The sequence below is a fragment of the Periplaneta americana genome, chromosome 16, assembly GCF_040183065.1.
Source record: "Periplaneta americana isolate PAMFEO1 chromosome 16, P.americana_PAMFEO1_priV1, whole genome shotgun sequence".
NCBI lineage: Eukaryota > Metazoa > Arthropoda > Insecta > Blattodea > Blattidae > Periplaneta > Periplaneta americana.
Genome location: NC_091132.1, coordinates 188,574,380 through 188,596,786, shown reverse-complemented (window position 1 = coordinate 188,596,786; position 22,407 = coordinate 188,574,380). Strand labels below are relative to the sequence as shown.

Below are 22,407 nucleotides of genomic sequence, written 5' to 3'. Positions count from 1 at the left end.
CCTTTACAACAATAATAATGGAAATATGAATTAATGGAGTAACTTACGTGTACCGGTACTTGTAGTGTAGGCTTACGTAGTTAACAAAGTGGGATGAGGTTAAGCAATAATAATCACACCAGAATTGGAAATAAAACGTGATCAATAAATTTTATTGTAACAGATTTTTTTCTACGTCTCTAGTAAAGCAACAAATAAAAATAACAACAAAATTAACAGCTATAATTAAAAACATATCCTTTGAAAAAAAAATAGGCCTAAGCAATAATAATCCCACCAGAATTGAAAATAAAACGTGATCAATAAATTTCATTAAAACAAACTTAATTTTTTTCTACGTCTTTAGTGAAATAACACATAAAAATAATAACAAAATTAATAGCTACAATTAAAAATATATCCTCTGAAAAAAAAAGTAAACCTAACCTTTATTTCTCTGGAAATTTAGCAGCCTAAGTGACAGAACTTTAACCGGTATCTAATGTCCTTTGGGTTAGACTGAAACATTTCATTGTGAAATTTAAGGATATAATGTATTCTAACAGTCACAAAGAACTTCAAAATTAAGAGTTTTGTTTCTGCACAGCATTGTGGAAAGCCAGGAACCTTTCTGAATCTTTCGGAAATCGGAAAAAGGATAACTCTGGCATCTTTCTCTTACTGTTGCTACAATTTATATCACTACAAACGTCTCCTCCTTGTCCCATATTATTACTCCAATTATTATATTTTACCCATTAACATTTTCATTACAACCAATAACGAACATTTCACAAGCATCAATGTGAAATACGCAACGAGCTAGCACTCGATAGAAATACGACACAGTCCAAAGTCGACCATGGATAGTCTATTGTTTCTAGTTGCTGACCGCTAGGAGCGCTTTATCATGAGATTTGCAAAAAAACATCTCAAGCTTCGCGACTGTATATAGTAGACTGTGACAAAACGCTCTCCTTTGTTTTGACATCTCCGTGGTGTTTTATCACAAAACGTACTACGTATTTTGTTCTATATCTCAACTAATCACAAGATTATGTCTCTTATTTTGTAACTTCATGATAATCTATCACAAAACGCCCTCTGTTATTTCATCATGGCCACATACTACTTATTACAAAATGTAACTTTGATGTTTTGTTGTATTGTATCTTTTTACATATACACTAACCGTACCCGTGCGCTCCGCTGCACCCGTTAGAAATAAATATAATTACATTATTAAAATAGGACATTTGATCCAGGGAACATGCGTGTTTGTTAGAAGGATAATTCGTTTAATATGTTACGTAATTTAAATTGCATCCAAATAATTCAAATGCGATCATTTTGGTCCAGAGACACTCATTTGTTGCAATGACAATTCCTTTAACATGTTTCTTAATTTTTATTACATCCAACCATAGCTTAATGAAGATTGACATCATTTAGATTTAATGTGTATATTTTATTTTACTTGTTATAGATTTCCATTGAATTATGGTAATAACTTAATTTTAACCCTTGTTTTCTACGTATTCAGTAAATGGCGCTTGGCCCACTATGGTTGTGAACCCTTCAAATAACTTAAATTATATTATATTATATTATATTATATTATATTATATTATATTATATTATATTATATTATATTATATTATATTATATCAGAATTTACTGTAATAACATTATAGCATTATGTCCATCTAGAGAAACTACACTTTCCAATGGTGAAATAATAATTAATTATACAAATCGGTTAATTTAGCTTCCGATATTACTTCATACAAACACAGAAACATTCTCTGTAGGCTATCTTTCATAGCTTTCGATTGTTGCTACGAAGTCATTTATTTTTAATTCATTACACGGCCTTAGATGGCAGTTATTTTAATTTTAAAACTCATTTATCTCATTAAATATCAATGCTATCAAACTTTTTCAAGGAATAAAACTTATCGCAAATTATTGTTAAAGAAACTTTTGTTATGTAACATTTTTCACAAAAATCAATAATAAGCGAGATATTTCGATTTATTTAATTCAGGACCCCTTATAACCCCCCTTTTAAATAATGTATTTTGAATGCCATATAGCCTAAAATCTAAGTTACAACGAACTTAATTTATATTCCAATTTTCATCGAAATCCGTTCAGCCATTACCGCGTGAAAAGGTAACAAACATACAGACAGACATACAAACAAAAATTTCGAAAAAGCGATTTTCGGTTTCAGGGTGGTTAATTATATATGTTAGGACCAATTATTTTTGGAAAATCGAAAATTACCAGAAAATTTTCGGCTACAGATTTATTATTAGTATAGATTGGCCACGTACTGGGGTTCTGTAAGAAGGGAGAGCTACTGCGTAACAACAGACATCATCGTGTCCGTACAGCAATTGCCAACCTGCTAAGAAACAGAGGATGGGAAGTACATGAGGAGATTCATTGTGTGTCTGAAGATGATTCTCATAGAAGAGTCATATAATTGCCATCAATAGAAGAACCCAGAAAGCGATGGTCTTAGACCCTACGATTTGCTTTGAACGAGACACAAATCAGGCACTGCAGATAAATGGTGACAAGCGAGCTAAATATGTACCTTGTCTTCCATACCTCAGTGAAAAATATGGCATTTCGCTTTACAACTGGGATGTTACAGGCTTATTATTTGGAGCGAGGGGTTGTTTACTAAAATTTACATGTAATATTCTTAAATCCTTTACAATTCCCTTTTATGAGGTTCAGAAGATTGTAATGGAAATTCTGAAGGCCTCTCTTCAAATTTTACACTATCATCTATATATTAACACGTAAATTGTTGTTTTAATGTACAAATCTAATCCATATTTTGCCCGTTTCATTTCTCTTTATCTTTTATGTTTGTTAATTCCGGATCCCAGTGGTCAACCTCACTTGAGGACGGATGATTTTAAATCTTAGTAGTACATACACACATATATACACACACACACACCTGTGGAGTAACGGTCAGCGCGTCTGGCCGCAAAACCAGGTGGCCCGGGTTCGAATCCCGGTCGGGGCAAGTTATCTGGTTGAGGTTTTTTCCGGGGTTTTCCCTCAATCCAATACGAGCAAATGCTGGGTAACTTTCGGTGCTGGACCCCGGACTCATTTCACCGGCATTATCACCTCCATTTCATTCAGACGTTAAATAACCTAGATGTTGATACAGCGTCGTAAAATAACCCAATAAAATAAAAAATACATACATACATACACGATAGCTGAATGATAAATATGTGTAACAATAAATGTTAGGTTACACATATTTATCATTCAACTTTTTATAAAATTAATAATTTGTTTAAAAAACTCACAATTGCAATATATTCCCATCATGTATATACCCTTTCTTTTCTTTTTATTTAGGTTAAGCCATATATATGTGGCGGCCGGGTAGCTCAGTTGGTAGAGCAGCTGGCTACGGACTGGAAGGTCCGGGGTTCGATCCCAGGTGGTCACAGGATTTTTTTCTCGTTGCCAAACTTTCAGAAGGGCCCCGAGGTTCACTCAGCCTCCTATAAAATTGAGTACCGGGTCTTTCCCGGGAGTAAAAGGCGGTCAGAGCGTGGTGCCGACCACACCACCTCATTCTAGTGCCGAGGTCATGGAAAGCATGGGGCTCTACCTCCATGCCCCCCAAGTGCCTTCATGGCATGTTACGGGGATACATTTACCTTTTACCATATATGTGTATTTGTATTAATTCTGTATCTTGCTTAGGTATGATCAATGTAAATAGGCAAAATAGACTAAATCGGGAGTATTCACCAATACAGATCCAAATGTATATTTATCGTAGGAAAGGGAAAACCCTAAAAACATGTAGTATTACTCTGTAATGGAGCATGTTCTTCAATGAAATAATAAAAAATACATACATACATGCATACATGCATACATGCATACATGCATGCATACATACATACATACATACATACATACATACATACATACATACATACATACATACATACATACATACATACATACATACATACATACATACATACATACTAGCGGCTATTTTGGGCGTATATCATTCTACCGATGTCCTACACTCTGATTTTAGTGCCAAGCGATCTGTCGATTTAAGCCAGACGTAGGCCTATTCACGTAAAACCCAAGACCGTGTCCCCAACAAAGCTACACTCGGTTTTATTTATTATTATTATTATTATTATTATTATTATTATTATTATTATTATTATTATTATTATTATTACTATTATTATTATTATTATTATTATTATTATTATTATTATTATTATTACTTTGCATTCCTGTCGCATGTAATTAATTACAAAGGGTTCAGTTTTACTTTTTATCTCACGGCAACTTTTTACAAGACGCTGTCTTTTATTTTCTATCTCCCTGGAATATCGTGACAAGTTATTTTGTTTTATATTCCATGATGACTTATCATCTGAGAACATTGACACGTATATCTTTGCTGTTTGCTTATCACATAGTACCACAGTCACGAATCTTGAGTTTATGAGGATACTAAGAACAACAGACTGTGCAGGTTATTTCGTATTGTCTGTAATGAGACGATATTATCGATCGTAGTAGTTAGCAACTATCTATGGATGCATATTTACAGAGCCTTCTTCAGTTACAAGCCGGAGTCATACGTCGGCAACACTGTAATTAATTGTCAAACGGAGGCCTACGATCCAGAACACGTGTTTGTGCTAATGCCGATTTTCAATGTAAATTAATGTTACAATATAAGTGTGTGTCGATGGAATTATGTTCGCGGTCGTACCAAACGTTAATTGTTGATGTATTATAAACTAAGTGAGTGTTGGCGATAAAAACAAGACAATAAATGAAAATATGGCTGCAGTCTTTGACAATTTTTACGGTTATTATTAATGTCAAAGTGATTGACAATTCTTCTAAATATTAAATATTGTATAAACTACATTTTTATAGTCTTACTTGTGGTTTGTGGTGTATCAGAATTCTAGCCAAGTTGTTGGGTCTCGCCTGCTATATCAATAAAGTTACGCCGTTGATTTTCAAGTTCATTGTAAACAGCTGTTTTGTGATCCCATAAATGTTGCAGTTCTGTTGAAGATTCGGAATGCCTGCTATACGTCAGAACTACCTATAATTTGTAGATGCATATAATCACTTTGTTGGTTTTCAATTTTTATTTATTAGTATTATTTATTTTGTAATAAATGAGTTATAAACGTGTTTCTTTTCACTTCGTACTTACAGGATTTAAAGTTCACTGAGTTTACGATAATTGGCACATACTTAATAGATAATGATGTGTTTTGTTATGTATTATGTTGAAGGCATGTTTCATCATTTTTTCATAAATCTTTATACCTGGCCCTGGCCTATTTAAAATTAGGTATATTTTAAAAATTTGTAACAAATAATTTAGGATAACAGTATTGTTACGGTGACTGGCGAGGTTCAAACTAAAACTGGCTTCCTGGGCATCTGAAATATTTATAGAAAAGCACGACAGATAGTCACATGAAATTAAAATGTATATGATATCCTAGACCTTTCACGTCAGAGCTGAAACAACATAAAGCGACAAAACACTGTCAATTTACTACCCTCATAATGGTTAATTGATTGGAATAGTGTACTGCAAAAGTATGTCGTTATTTTATTTATTTTTGGTACAAGTATCATTGCTTTAAGTATTTATTTATTTCCCCTTTTACCATCAATAAAAAACACGTATGCTTTTAATTTTTTAAGTTATAAGTGGCTATATGCAAGTACTTACGCGGTATTCTGAAACTCAAATAAAATACAATTTCGGATTCCGTAATAAATTAAGTACATCAGTACACTGAATCTTGATCATATGCACTTAGTTTTGTATCATTTAATGTCGAAAATGTGCATGTGACAACGAAATCAAAGCACTGAAACGTCATGCCTTTATTTCGCCTCCGCCCGCCTCCACTCAGCGTTGCCAAACTTACCCATGCTCCGGCTTGTAACTGAAGATGGCTCTGATATTTACTACGTATTGAGCTTCATGACTGTATATACAAGACTGTGATAGTGATAGCACAGTTTAGTATATACAGTTGCGAAGCTCAATACTTAATAAATGCAAACATAGATAGTTGCTGACCACCAGGATCGCTACTATCGCCTCAGCACAGACCCTTTCCCGAGTAGACGATAATGTATGTTCTGGTTTTCTAGTTGAGTGTATGGAGCTCAGTGAAATATTATATTATAACTTTATTGCGTATCATTGATAAGTTTTATTTAGTGTAGTGTGTCCATAAGTTCCGTTTACTTCTTATTGCATAATTTGTTGCGGAAATAATGTTATTTTAATGTGAAAAGAATTTTACATGTTAACATAATCTAGTCGCACCAACATTTTAAGTTTAGAATGGAAGCTATTTTGAGGTTTAATAAAAAAGAATTTATATTGTGATTTTAATTTAGCACATCTACCTTCCTTAATTGTAGATAGAAAATTTACCACACCACTCCTATGAAATTAGTGTACGTACGATTGTGTTGCTTCGTCTCTTAGGAAGTAGATAAATACAATAATTCAGTACGTACTCGATTGTAGTATTAAAATACTGTAAAGACAAATTGAATGTGCGGCGTATCATACATGACATTATGCTTAATTATAATGTATAATTGCGAATATAGGAATATAAATAATAACCTATAATTTCCATATGACATAACATAGGCCTACATATAATGGCAGGGCATTGGAGACTTTGTAAATCTAGTTGCTCTAGTAATAGTGCTGTGAGGTTGCCGTATTTCAATATAGCCAAGTGTCCGAAGGCCAATAAGGAAGCACTCATAAAGCGGTGGAACTAGCGCTGAGGTAGTTCCTGCGATTTCGGAAGTGAAAATCGTTGGATTTATAAGAGATTTTTTTGTGGAGGTGCAGGTGATCGTATAAGCAAGACATAATAAAAGCCAAAACTAACCAAACATTTTAAAATTAAAAAAAATATATTCGTAGATACATTGCTCTTTGCGGACGACCAAGTTTTAATATCCAGTTCTGAAAATGGGGCACAGAGGGCTCTATTCCAATTAAATAATATAAGTAAAAGTTTTAGCTTAAACATTTCAATTAATAAAACAAAAGTTTTAGCATTTAGAGGAGCAGATACATTAAGAGCCAAAATTGTCTTGGAAGGAAAAATTATTGAACAGATAAATTGTTTCAATTATCTTGGGTGCAACATTTCTTATATGAAGAATGAAGATATTCAAAACAAGATTAATAAATTCAGCTATGTATGCGGTGTCATTAATAGATCCCTAAAAAGTACTAGGAAAGAAACAAAAATTAAATTTTATAAGGTAATGGCAGTGCCAATGTTGCTTTATGGGTCTGAATTTTGGATCCTGACTAAAAAAGAAGAAAGAAGAATAGAAGCAGCAGAGATGAAATTTCTAAGATCTGTAGCAGGTTACACCTTATTGGATAGGAAAAGAAGTGATGATATAAGGAGGGAACTAAGCATTTTTAAATTAATAGACAGAATAAAACAATATAGAAACGATTGGAAACAACATATACAAAGAATGGAAGTAGACCGCATACCAAAACTGATGATGAACTATAACCCAATAGGTAGAAGAAATGTTGGTAGACCGAAAACAAGATGGGCTCAACAGTGTTAAAAAAAAATGAGACCGGAACGAGCCTTATAAGGCTTAATCCATGATGCTGATGATGATGACTAACCAAACCTAACCTGTTACAGATCCGTATATGCAAGGAGTATGAGTACGAAGGAACTACCTCTGCGCTAGTTTAGCCTACTAACATAGTACATTAATCTGACTTCAGATTGGAGTACCGTAAGAAAAGAATAACTACAACTGAAATAGAGACAAATTGCATTTACAAGTTATCACACGTAACTTTATGCTTAATTATAATGTATAAATGCGAATATTGAAGTGCTGGTACAGTAAACATAACCTATAATTTCCTATGAGGCTGCTAGTTTGGCTCAAGCGATGAGATTGCGCCAGTCCACAAAATGCCTAGAATTAATGCATAATTTCCGTACGAGTGAGAACGGAACTGTCCGAAGGGTCGAAGTGAAATTGGAACCAGCAAAAGAAAAAAAAGAGAAAGAGGTGAAGAAAGAGAATTACAATAATTGGAAGCAATATCGCTTGTAATTGCATGGAAGGCAGTTTGTTGGCTGAACATCGGGGTCTGTTTGTTGTGCCCCACTTGCACCATATCAATTAATTGATCTGGGCGTCGTGTCACGGCGCGTGCGCACCAGCAGAGCGGCACCGCGCTTTTGTTTGGGCAGTAAATGGATCATTGCGGCCACTAAGTGGCGCTGCCGGTGTCGGGGGTCGAGCGATGTGTTCGATCCTGCCACTGATCGATCACACGTTCAGCTCTCTTCTCCCTAACATCGCTGTGATGATCGAACTTTCGAGAAGATGCGCATGCGCATCAAGTTATTGTTGCTTCACGTGTAAGTTTTAAGATTGAAACTGGCTGCGAGGAGATTGGAGTGACTTGACGAGGCGAACGTAACTAGCTTCACGTCCCGTCCATCTTATCCCCGTTGCAACAGTGGGAAAGAGAACGGAACGAGAAAAGAAAAAAAACAGTAAAAGGAAAGCAGAAGGAAGGAAGGGTGAAAGAAATAATGTTAAGAAACTTAAAAAAGAAAGATAAAATACCGCTAATGAAGTGGATGTTGAAGGGAAGAAATCAAGAAAATGTAGAATGGAAGAAAATAAAACTAAAAGACAAAATGAAAGGAATAATAGAGGAATAAAAAGCACAAAGAAAAATATTGCAGATGAAAGAAAAAATTAAGGGAAAATTATGAAACCAAAAATAAAGAAAAAGAGAGCAGTAAAAATTAAGAAAGTAGAAAGAGAAAGCAAGGAAGAACGAAAAAAATGGCAGAAAGAAAAACTAAAAATTAGTAAGGAAAGAAAGCGAGGATGAAATAAAATGAAGGAGAAGAATGAAGGTAAGGTTAAGGTGAGGAAACTATAAAAGGAGATTTGAAATAAATTAAATAAAAAAATAGACAAAAAACGTGGAAGAAATCAAGGAAGAATAATTGGAAATGAAGCGAAAAGTACGAATGGAAGAAATGGAAAAGAAAAAGGGAATGAGTTTAAGAGAGAAAAAAGAAAAGAATAAGTTGAAAAGGGGAAAGTAGTGAGTTATGCAAGGAAAACGAAAGCAATAAGTTGATGGAAGAAAAAGAAATGAAAAAGTTGTAAAAGGGAAGTAATAAGTTGATGCAAGAAACAAGGAAGTAATATTGTTGGAAGAGAAAGAAAATACGTTGGAAAAGGGAAGTAATAAATTGACGCAAAGAAAAAGGAAGTAATAAGTTGACGGAAGAAAAATAAAATGAATACGTTGAAAAAGAGAAGTGATCGTTGATGCAGGGAAAAAGGAAGTAAGAAGTTGATTGAAGAAAAAGAAAATGAATAAGATGAAAAAAGGAAGTAATAAGTTAACGGAAGAAAAGGGGAAGCAATAAGTTACGGAAGAAAAAGGGAAGTAATATGTTAACGGAAGAAAAAGAGAAGTAATATGTTAACGGAAGAAAAAGGGAAGTAATAAGTCGATGCAAGAAACAAGGAAGTAATATGTTAACGGAAGAAAACGGGAAGTAATAAGTTGATGCTAGAAACAAGGAAGAAATATGTTAACGGAAGAAAAAGGGAAGTAATATGTTAACGGAAGAAAAGGGAAGTAATATGTTAACGGAAGAAAAAAGGAAGTAATACGTTAACGGAAGAAAAAGGGAAGTAATAAGTTAACGTAAGGAAAAGGGAAGTAATAAGTTAACGGAAGGAAAGGGAAGTAATAAGTTAACGGAAGAAAAGGGGAAGTAATAAGTTAACGGAAGAAAATGGAAGTGATAAGTTAACGGAAGAAAAGGGGAAGTAATAAGTTAACGGAAGAAAATGGAATAAGTTATCGGAAGGAAAAGGGAAGTAATAAGTTAACGGAAGAAAAGGGGAAGTAATAAGTTAACGGAAGAAAGAGGGAAGTAATAAGTTAACGGAAAGAAAGGGGAAGTAATAAGTTAACGGAAGAAAAAAGGAAGTAATAAGTTAACGGAAAGAAAGGGGAAGTAATTAGTTAACTGAAGAAAAATGGAAGTAATAAGTTAACGGAAGGAAAGGGGAAGTAATAAGTTAACGGAAGAAAAGGGGAAGTAATAAGTTAACGGAAGAAAAAGGGAAGTAACAAGTTAACGGAAGAAAAATGGAAGTAATAAGTTAACGGAAGAAAAAGGGAAGTAATAAGTTTATGGAAGAAAAGGAATGAAGTAAGTTGATAGAAGGAATGTAATAAGTTGATAGAAGAGAAAAGGAAGAAGTTGAAAAAGGAAATCAATTTGACGAAAGAAAAATGGAAATAAGTTGGAAAAAAGGGAAGTAAGAAACTGACAGAAGAAAAGGAAAGGAATAAGTTGCAAAAAGGGAAGTAGTAATTATTTGAAGGAAGAAAAAGTTAAGTAACAAGTAGACGAAAAGGATGAGGAAGTAATTAGTTGGAAAAGGGGAGTAATCAGTTAACGGAAGGTATGGAAAGCAATAAGTTTGATAAATGAAAGTAATAAGTTGACGGAAAAAAATGAGTATGTTGAAAAAGAGAAGTGATCGTTGATGCAGGGAAAAGGAAGTAAGAAGTTGATTGAAGGAAAGTAAAATGAATAAGTTGGAAAAAGGAAGTAATTAATTGACGCAGGGAAAAAGGAAGCAATAAGTTGATAGAAGAAAAGAAAATGAATAAGATGAAAAAAGGAAGTAATAAGTTAACGGAAGAAAGAGGGAAGTAATAAGTTGAAGGAAGAAAAGGGGAAGTAATAAGTTAACGGAAGAAAAGGGGAAGTAATAAGTTTATGGAAGAAAAAAGAAAGAAGTTGAAAAAGGGAATCAAGTTGACGAAAGAAAAATGGAAATAAGTTGAAAAAAAAAAAAGGAAGTAAGAAATTGACAGAATAAAAGGAAAGGAATGTTGCAAAAAGGGAAGTAGTAATTTGAAGGAAGAAAAGGTGAAGTAACAAGTAGAAAGGTATGGAAAGGAATGTTTGATAAATGAAAATAATAAGTTGACGGAAGAAAAAAGAAAAGCAATGAATTGAAAACAGGTAAGTAAGAACTTGACGGAAGTGAAACAAATGTAATAATAATAATAATAATAATAATAATAATAATAATAATTCTTTATTTATACTGGCAGAGTTAAGGCCATAGGGCCTTCTCTTACACTCTACCAGGTCACAAAGTATACAAGCAGTGAAAAATTTAACAAAAGTTAAAGAACAGAATACTAACAGAATGTAAGCCCCCTAATAAGTTGATAGAAAAAAAAAGGAAAAGAATAAGTTGAAAAAAGGCAAGTAGTAAGTTTAAAGAAGGAAAGGGGAAGTAATATGTTGGAAAAGGGAAGTAATACGTTGATAGAAGAAAAAGAGGAAAGGAATATTTGAAGGAAGAAAGGAATAAGTTAACGGAAGAGAAATGAAAGGAAAAAGTTTAAGCAAAAAGAAAAGAAATGGGAAATAACAGAGAAAAGGAAGAAATTTGGAAATCAGAAGAGAATGCTATAAATGAAAAAAATATATATCAAGAAAATATCGGATGGGAGGAAGAAAAAAGGAACTAATGAACTGTGTATTAATATGCTTACTGTGCACAATATATATTTCTGTATAAGTTTGTAGGGCCGCTACCTCTACATCTCAAAGCTACAATACTGATATAAGATCTATAATACAACAAATGAAATTAAATTAAAACAAGAATGAAAAGAAGAAAGAATGAACAAATGAAAAGAAGGAATAGGCCCTACGCAAAAATGACTGAATGAAAGCAACAAAGAAAGGCTGAAATGAAAGCTGCAGGTAACAGAAACAACAAGAATGAATGAATTTTATTTTTCGCGGTTTTACCCGGGATCTGCTGGCGAGGTCATTGTCACAATATTACTTTGTGGACCGTTATCCGCGGCATGACGCAGCGGTTGCTATGGTTACAGCTCAGCAGTCGACGTCGCCATCTTGTCGCGTTGTGCAATTTTGTCGCGAATAAAATTTCCCCGAAGTCCATTGTTACGACAGAAGAAAGTGAAGACGCGCGGTGACAGGCGCTTATCATGAAAGTGAAAGCGGGCATTGTGACAGCAGAGAAAGCGGCTTCGGGTCACCGCACCCCTGGCGCACCCTGTGCGCGGACTGACCTTGTCATCAACTGGACCGCTTCACGTCGTCCAATCATCGGACCTGTCGCTCGCTATGCTACGGAATGATTCAATACCGGAACGATTTAAACGCCTCACGTGACGGAACTGACCGGTAGATACGTCACTTTATAACCGGACCCTTTCCTCATTAGCACTACTCAGTCGATACACATCAAAGATGATAGAAATTTAGGGTTAGTACACGTCCGATTTCACCTGGACAGTTCGGGATCCGGAATAAGGCCCGTGACACACTAGCTAGCGAGAAATGTGTTGCGAGAAAGAGGCGAAGAGCCTTCCTCCACACACTTGGCGAGTTCTCGCTATCACAGATCACATCTCGCTATGATCATCTATGCACTGCCTTCATGCAGAAAGCATTTTTCTGTTTATAGTAATGACTCGTTGGTGGAAATATTATAGGTTATGTATTTACGTATATTGTCGTACTTAAATACTGTAGCCTATATAACCTGTAAGTATATTGTTGTAGTACCTTACAAATTACGTACGAACGCTATGTTGAATCTGAGTATTCAGATGATGAGGAAATGGAGTTACATGAACATATTTTGTTAATGAAAAGAAAAAGTAGGCCTAAAATTAAAGCCAGAAATATCTGAAAATCACATTGCATCTTACAAAAATAAGGGCGAGTTTTGGACACTGGTTTCGATTTGAATGATGATACGTTTAGGCGTTATTTCAGGTTGAATGGACCACAGTTTTTCTTTGCCATTCATGATATGATAGAGAATTGTTTGCTATATTCTGATTAAAATTACGTAAACTGTTAAGACATATAGATACATTATTTCAAATGCTTAATCAATACTATTAAATCTCATCAAAATAAAATATAGCCCTATTTATTTTCAGCTAATCTGATATTTGTCTGCAGATTTCTTCTTTCAGTTTCATGTTTTTATAGTTTTCATCCCGTGTATCATATAAATAGGCCTACGGGTGACATCGTACAAGTTCGATAAGTTTCTGACTGCAATTATCAGCCATGTTTCCTCATTTTCAAATGAAAATAATACAATTCATCGCCACCTGTGATATATTTTTCTACATTCAATCGTCATAAAGAGTATAAAACATCTTTGATAAATGTGTCAAGAAAATTCGCTGAGCTACCGATTCCAGCGAAAAACTCGCGCGAGGTTTTTGCCTCGAGCTAGAATCTCTTCCAGTGTGTGGACGTCCATTTGAATCCATGTTATCAATTTTTTTATTTTCTCGCAACACATTTCTCGCTGGCGAAAACTCTGCAAGTATGTTACGGGCCTAACGCATCTCCAGTCGCCTGGAAGTTCGAAAATATCGAAGTATTTACACTTATTATATTACTATCATTAAAACTTAACAGCGACACCTACTACCTATTTACGAGTACCTGTTTCATTGCAACGATGTTGTGAAAGTAGAAATTCAGTGTAAAGTCAACTAGGCCCATGAGCTGTTCACAGTTTTATGACTCTGTTCTCCAGGGCGCAAAAAAATAAATAATTATGTATTATTATTATTATTATTATTATTATTATTATTATTATTATTATTATTATTATTATTATTATTTCACAATTTTAAAATGGACAAGAATGTAAGTACTACAGTTTATATAAAAACAAGTATAAAAAAAACTAATAGGTATAAATTTTGTTTGTGTGTTTTTCATTACGCAAGATAAAGAACAGATATTTTGTTAACGTTTAATAATAAAAGGGGAGATACCCTAAATTTGATTTAATCTGTGGTATGAGGAAGATTCCAATTGTGTAAAATGTATGTTTTAGCTTGCTGTAAATATTTCGGACTCTAATATTATAGAAAGATAAGTATTTTCCAAATTCCTAATTTCTTGGGCTGCAAAAGAAATGTCGAGTCGAAGTCGCTATCGATTTTAAATATTATCGTGTTACAGGAAACAATATAATATATAGATACACAGAAAGCATATCGATTGTAACAATGACAGCAACCATGGATAAAAAGGAAGGCTGTGGAATAGCATACAAACTGCAGTTTCATTATTTTAGTTCTTATTAATGTTGTAAAATAAAAGTATATGAATAATTTAAAATAAATTAATATTAAATAATAACGTTAACATGTTATAAAAGTCGTACTTATATATTTTTAAAAAACTAATCTCAGGAAAGTAGCTTTCCACCTCGCCATGTTTGCTAAAGTCCTCGGAAAACGATATAATTTTGTATCAACATTTCCTTTGTAGCCCAGTGTACATCTATTATCAGGCAGTACATCTCTCTTGATGATATGTGTCAGAGGAAGAACAACAATATTGTTTGTATATATCTGAAGTCTGATTAGTGTAATATGTTACTAGTCAGCGATGTATGCAATGAAAAGGAAAGAAACTGACCACCCTACCCCATTATCTCCTGGCTTAGTTGCCTCATGAGTGATGTCTTATTGGTGTCACTTATAAGGTTCAAACCTGTCTTCGGACAATCGACTATAATGCTATCGACAATAATGCTATCTAGACAGTAGTGTCTGAGAATGGGAAATTACAAATGTGGCAACCCTACATAGAATCCAATGCTTTAACCACTTAAAAATGATCCATGTGATTGAACTGACCAGTTGATACGACATCGTCTAATAATTGACCTTGTAACCGAACTTGTCACTCACTATCAGCTGACACACCAAGCTCTTGATGTCACACAATGGAATTGACTGTTAAAACCACTTAATGTCCAATGCGATATAATTTGCCAATTGATAGATGTCGACTGATCTATCGTTTTCAACTGTTAGACTACAGAGCTAGATCAAAATCGATAACAACACAATTAGATAACTCACCGCTAGCACCACAAAATTGCACCTCGTAATGGAAATGAGAATTCGAAGTTGCTTAATTCGTGACACTGTAGATGAAACTGTCACTTCCAAATTAGAGATTTCAGTAATCGATACGTTAAAAATTTACTCACCACTTGAACCCCTGGAGTATTTCCGTGATCAGAATGAGCAATTGATACGACGTCTTGTAATGCCTGATCTTGTATCTGAACTATGGACCGGTACCTAAACCTCTGTTCAACTGTTAAAACTAAACTGAACAGTTGAATCGATGTCATGTAACTTATCTTCTGGCTGCCTTACGTGTCTGCAGCCTCTTTACACTGCTACAACTAAAGCCAGCAGATGAATCGACGTGCCTAAGTACCTGCACCTCCATTCACTCTTATAATATTAAACCGGGCAGTTGGATTGATGTCGTGTAGGCCTAATCTCTGATCTTGTGCCTGTCTTAACTATCTGCACCCTCCTCACAGTTACAACTAAACGCAGCAGTTGGATCGACGTCATGCAGTGCCTAATCTTGTGCCTCCTTAACATACTAGCATCTCTTCTCACTGTCAAAACTATCCCGAGTAGTTGGATCAACGTCATGCAACTCCTGACCTTGTGCGTGGCCCACCTGAATTGTTACAACTATCACGAGTAGTTGGATCAAAGCTTTGCAACTCCTGACATTGTGCGTGGCCCACCTGAATTGTTACAACTATCACGAGTAGTTGGATCAACGTCATGCAACTCCTGACCTTGTGCGTGGCCCACCTGCACTGTTACAACTATCACGAGTAGTTGGATCAACGTCATGCAACTCCTGACCTTGTGCGTAGCCCACGTACCTGCAGCTCCCCTGCACTGTCACACTAAACTGAGTAGTTGAATCGACGTCGTGCAATGTTTGACCTTGTGTCTGGCCCACGTACCTGCATCCTAGCTGCACTGTCACTCACTTCCAACTGATAGCCTCTCTGCGGCGACCCACTTCTCGCCAGATGTGGGTCACGCCCCACCCGCCGCCACTCTCCTTTCTCTGAAGCCGCTACGGTTCTCTACCAAATTTCGTCGCTATCCGTAGCCGGGGCTGGAGTCGACGAGTAGTCATAACCTAACATATTGGAATGGAATCGTTAAAAATTCAAGGAAATGGCGGAAAAGCCGCCATCAAGGGTGCATTCTTTTACTGGATAAGAGCTTTCCGTGCAGTGAAGAAAGGGAAACAATTTTTTAACATTTTTAACCATGAGCACAACTTAACAATTGACGATCAGAAGTTCGAAATAAACGTCAGGTTCCTGAGATTCCAATACGCGTTATATTCCAGAGCCAGTGTGTATTGGATAGAGCCATAGAGGAAGCTAAGGCCCACTTGGGCTGTAATACCAAATAAGAAGAAGAAGAAGAAGAAGTGTGTATTGGATTGGAGGATGAAATTTCACTTTCTGCGAATTTACACACATCTGTGTAATTGTTAAATGCTTTAGTCGTGTCACAAAATGTCACGTCTCATTTGATTTCATTACAGTATTTTCATAGCGAGCCAGCAGCAGTGGTGAGCATGACGATTACAGCATGCACATAATGAAAGGACGAACGGACAGGCAGATCATGTATAAGAAGATATTCTTTATGCTGTGGACAGAGACAGCATGAATTACGTTCGTAGGATGGCATGGCGATCAGTTCTAGATAGTTTTTTTTTTTATGTGAAACGTTTAAGTGGGCACTCTTTCTGTAATACTCTACAGGTGCATCTACACTGTTCAACTTTATGCATTCAAGCAAGGAATGCAAGATTGATATGCCATAATTGTATTATACTTAGTGAAGATGACTTTCAAAACGTCGCATCATGTAGACATAAAATCTTCATGCATCTTAATTGAACGTGCGTTTTAGTCTTGATTCATTCAATATTCTTTCCAGATTGCAAGCGTACGCGTATGGAAAATTGAACCGATGTAGCTTATGCTCATCTTGCTTCTTAGCAATCCGTAACATATCGATATTTGAAAAAACAAATGAAAATTGAATTGTTGTTATTCAGTCAACTGTCCGAAGACAGGTTTGAAGCTCATATGTGACACCAATAAGGCAACCAAGCCAGGAAATGAGATCACCGTATAAAATGTATTAGGTCCCTTTCAGACAGTACGGGAATTTCTAGAAACGGGCATTTGTTGAAATCAATTTCTGCTGACAGAAGAGTACACATAGTTCGATTTTTTTCCCGTGCATTTAATTTCATTAAATAGGTACTTCGTAGACAATGGCTCTGAATTAGTTTCTGCTTCTGTATTGATTGGTATTCTTGCACTAGTTACGACATTCATTAGAAGTTAAAACTCTTTATCTTACGATTATGCTAAGATGATTCTCATCAAGAAGTGAAATCAAACAACCACCAACGACTTAAATTTGGAAGTTAAGAGTAATTTGGCCACATTGTGCATCATCATGATCAATATGAGTTATTAGTGTTGTTATATATCTTATAATGCAAGAAAATATTGATTGCAGGACAGATCCAGGAAAGCCAAGATCATGGCTAAAGAATCTTATAGACAGGCTTGGACAGTCCACTCTGCAGTGTAGCCTTTCCGTGCAGTTGTGATTAAAGTTACGATCGCTAACATTGTAGCCAATGCGATAGAAGGCGCAAGTGGTTTTTCTCGGGGTTCTCCCGTTTCGCCTCACCATTATCATAATTCCACCAATACTCCACAATCATCCTCACTCTGCGAAATGTTATAGTGTCAGTTTTGAAAATCACCGTATCGTGTCATTAAACCAGACTATACAGAAAGCACGTGCTAATTTGCGAGTTGTGATTATACAGCAAATTACGTTCAGTACATTTGCACTGCTGTGTTTGTTGTCGTAGGTATTTTCTTGGTTGATATGTAGTTTTTTTTTATAGCTATCATGATTTAGCTTCGCGATTTAGGTCTTGTCAGTTTTTTTCGCGTCCACTATCTCTTCCTGAATCCATCTTCTGTGTACTTGCAATTTATGATATTTATTAAGAGGTTACGACAGATAATTACCTTCATAAATCTAATTATTTTTTAAACGTTGCCAACTTCCAAACTGTACACACAATATGAAACTCGGAAATTAATTTTTAGAATATATCTGATAGTTCGTACATATTGATAATCTTGTTTACAGTAAAATGAAAATAAGGGAGAACCACGAACTTACTTCAAAAATAAATTCATAATTATCCGCAGGAACCAATTGTATCCGTCGGTCATTCATTAAGTTTGTTCTGAACCACTAGATTGGTAGCACTGCAATATACAAACGTGAGCTGCGTTTCAATTTTCCATTCACAGATGGTGTATTTGGTATTTGAGGGAAATTTCATATGAGGGGGAAGTCGGGAGAAGTTTAACTCGCAATTCGTAATTTGATATGTATACACGCGTTTGAAAACTAACACATGTATGCAATACAAGACACGTGGTTTGCGCTTGTGCTTAAATGTACGTAGTTCATTGACTTCTTTAGTGTAATTTCAAACTTGTTTAGAGTGAGTTTTATTTGTAGATACACAATTTACAGTTACGCGCGTAAAAGTCTGTAATCGTGACACTTTTAGTGTAGCTACAACTACAGTGAGAGAGAATCTGTTCTTGTACTAAGGAATGTGCAGTATGACATAATGTAGATGATTTGGATCTTTAACAGTCGCATGAAATTCTGTAATAATATTTGCATTTCGCAATGTATGCTTATTGCAATGTAATGCAGTCTAACATTAACGTAGGCCTACCTAACCTGATCTGTTACTTCACAATTTCACTCAACAAAATCTGCTCACTTTCCTGAATTTTCGCCTTTAAGTGTACGTTATACGTATTTCGTCCTGACTACTGACTATGAGACTCCTTTGCTATCACGATCAGCACGCGACACTTACTAGGGCTGTACAGAATGAAGCTGGCCTTCAGATAGCGTTGTATTTTTAGATCTGCTGGAGATATATACAAATACCTTGATGTTTGATATAGAGTCTATGCACCCTAATTTGTTCATACTGAAATGTTTAAATGTTCACCAGCTGAAATTGCCGTAACTTTTTCTGGTAATTGTGGAGATCCACCATGGATTTTCGATTTTTTTTTGCCTAAACTAGTGCTGAGGTAGTTCCCTTTGTACTCCGCTTATACACCTTGCACATACGAATCTATGACAGGTTAGGTTTGATTAGTTTAGGTTTAGGTTTTTGTTATGCCTTGCATATACGATCAACTGCATTTTCACAAAAAGAAATCCCTTATAAATTCAACGATTTTCACTTCGAAATTACCAGAACTACCTCAGCGCTAGTTTTACTCAAACGTAGCCTAAATTTCGACTTAGAATCAATCTGACAAACACATCAATCTCTCTTATGTTAATAGTTCGGTGGATTGATGCCTAACTGTAAGTCGAAATTTAGGTTAGGTCATCTCGTTACTTTTTTTTTGCAAAGTTCTTTTGAAAAGAGGGTAAAAATTAGGGGTTTTCAGAAAAAAATTCGCAAATCTATCATTACTTAAAAATGGCAAAAAACGGTTTACGTTTGAAGACCACAGAAAGAAAAGGGGGAATGTCACTTTTTTTGTGAAAAATGAGATAACTTAATGGTAAAAATTGGAAGTTTATGGTTAGACGACAATAAAACATATTGAACATATTGATTACTAGATTAACCACCTTTCAAAATGCATGGAGGTATTTGTCATTTGTAACACACTTCTTGAATAAATTAGTTTTGAACTTTAAATTAGCTCTCCAGAAAATCTTGACAGTCCCCCTTTTCTTCCTGTAGTCTTCATTTCTAAAATTAAATTTAACGTTATTGAAAAATGGTGAAAACTGTTTACATTTCTAAAATCAAATTTAACATTACAAATTCCAAATTTCAAAAGTTGCTAAGAATAGGTAACTTAATTTCTACGAAACATATATTAAATATCTGTAACCTTACTTTCCACAAACGTAGCACAATTGCACTTTTTTTCTCCCAATTTTCGCACCAAAAATATATGCAAGACATACCAAAAGCATGAACAAACCAAGCCTAACCTGCCACTGATTCTAGATCTTACGAAAACTCGCTTTCTGTTTACTTTTCTATCAAAACGCTTATATACTGTATAAGGCATACCAGAAGCCTGAACAAGCCGAACCTAACTTTTCACGACTTTAGGAAAACTCTTTTTCTGTCTGCCAAAAAAAAATGCAATTTGCAAGGCATACCAAAAGCCTGAACAAACCAAATCTAACCTGTCACTGATCCTTGACCTTTTGTCAGATAATACGCCATGTCTTAACAGAAAAGATAGAAAAGATGGCAGTTCTTCAATATTAAATAAAGGCCCTTTGAAAATCCTAAATCGTCCTTTGACAGGTGTCTCACAAACCATGCACATCACTGGGTCCTACCTCCTCAAACTGATATTAACTTTGAAAATATAATTTTTATATTTTATGAGTGTTGTTATCATGGGTAACATAATTATCAATAGGTATTAACAATATCATAATTTTATTGTTTTGTGTAGGCTGTAGACTAATTGTGGGAGATTTAATTATTTTGTGACATTGACTTGTTACCGATACATTATTTTTCTCTGGTGTTATTTTATACAATGACATAGGTCCTATTTATGTAAGATTTAAAATAATTCACCCTTTTTTGGCCATGTTTCACATTAATGCTATTTGTACACAACATATTTGTGATATATTTCTTCATTTTCATTCAAATAATTTGACGTTTTTGACATCTGTTTTTGCATTCCATTTTTCTTAATGTTGTTTATACATAATTATTGTTTTTCAGTGTTATATATCATTAGTGATCATTATGTTGCTTTAAAATCTAATGGACCCTTGCCATCTCGTGGGTATTGGATGTATTTCTAGGAGTGAGGAGTTTTTCTGTTAATTTTTTTTCCTTAATGATATATGGAGGCACTAGTATGATACTCAGAGCATTCTTTAACAATCATTTTCATTTTAAATAAATTGTGCTTATTAATGCCATAAAAATAACATTTCCATTTTTCATTAACTTTAGGTTGCATGATCATCCAACACCTGTGGAGTAACGGTCAGCGCATCTGGCCGCGAAACCAGGTGGCCCGGGTTCGAATCCCGGTCGGGGCAAGTTACCTGGTTGAGGTTTTTTCCGGGATTTTCCCTCAACCCAATATGAGCAAATGCTGGGTAACTTTCGGTGCTGGACCCTGGACTCATTTCACCGGCATTATCACCTTCATCTCATTCAGATGCTAAATAACCTGAGATGATGATACAGCGTCGTAAAATAATCTAATAATAAAAAAAATCCATCACTACACAAACACGTCGCATTTCAAACTATGGCATACAGATATGAACCAACAAGATTAAAATGAAGAAATACACACCATAAAATACATAGCACAAGAGATTGGATACAACCCTAAAACCCTAAGATAATGGGAAACATCATAAAAAAAAAACAAAAAATATATATATCACACTAATATGCGAAAAAAAAAAAAAAAAAAAAACACACAAGATCGCATCCTCATTCAGGAAATTAAATTACAATATTGCATAGAGAACACAAAACACTCTACAAAAACATCTCAACACACAAACAAGACAAACAAACAAATACAACCTAATAGAACATGGATGGGCATCGTGCCTCACTTGAGAAATAATGCCTCACTGACCTTCACAGAGCTTATCGCTCTGAGTGACATCACCTTCACAGTCCCCGTTCCTCCCTCACGCAGCTCCTAGGTGTGGGCAGGTTCTATATCAGTTTCATAAGCAATATCAGTGGTGGCATAATGGCATTATCAAAGCAGTGTGTACATGTTAGAAAACGATTATTTCATGAGAAATGGAAGAGTTTTTTTTTGCTGTTTAGAAGGGGAGAGCATACGATGTATGTTATGCTCGAAAATCCTGTTAGGCATTAATAAATTTAATATACAACGATATTACTCCTTATGTCATAAAGAACATGCTGAATTAGAAGGTAAAACAAATTAAATGTTATTTTTCGTACTATTCCGAAGAAAAATTATGATAGTATACTAAATACGACATTATACCTTAAACACGCTGCATTAATAGGTACGAGGAATTAAATGTTGTTTGTACGTATTATTTCCAAAAGAAATTTATAAAAAAAAAAACATTAAATGTGCGTAGAAAACGAAATATGATTTTCTGAAATTATTTTAGGTCGAGAAGTAATCTTGATAAACCCCAGAATATTCAAGAAAATAAACGTAGACAACGTGATGGAATATTATTGGCTAGTTACGCAATTTCTCGCC

At 34.9% G+C, this 22,407-nt stretch overlaps 2 protein-coding genes across 2 annotated transcripts in view; one reads left to right on the top strand and one right to left on the bottom strand.

The window, feature by feature from the left end:
- LOC138692258 (serine proteinase stubble-like) overlaps nt 1-16,046 on the bottom strand; it is a 230,119-nt gene extending 214,073 nt beyond the window's left edge. Inside the window, exon 1 of the mRNA XM_069815418.1 lies at nt 15,916-16,046. The gene's annotated coding sequence lies outside the window, so the exon portion shown is untranslated. The remainder of the gene's footprint in view (nt 1-15,915) is intronic.
- Nucleotides 16,047-18,409: 2,363 nt separating this feature from the next.
- LOC138692256 (uncharacterized) overlaps nt 18,410-22,407 on the top strand; it is a 32,594-nt gene continuing 28,596 nt past the window's right edge. Inside the window, exon 1 of the mRNA XM_069815414.1 lies at nt 18,410-18,561. Coding sequence (XP_069671515.1) covers nt 18,560-18,561 — 2 coding nt within the window. The 5' untranslated portion in view covers nt 18,410-18,559. The remainder of the gene's footprint in view (nt 18,562-22,407) is intronic.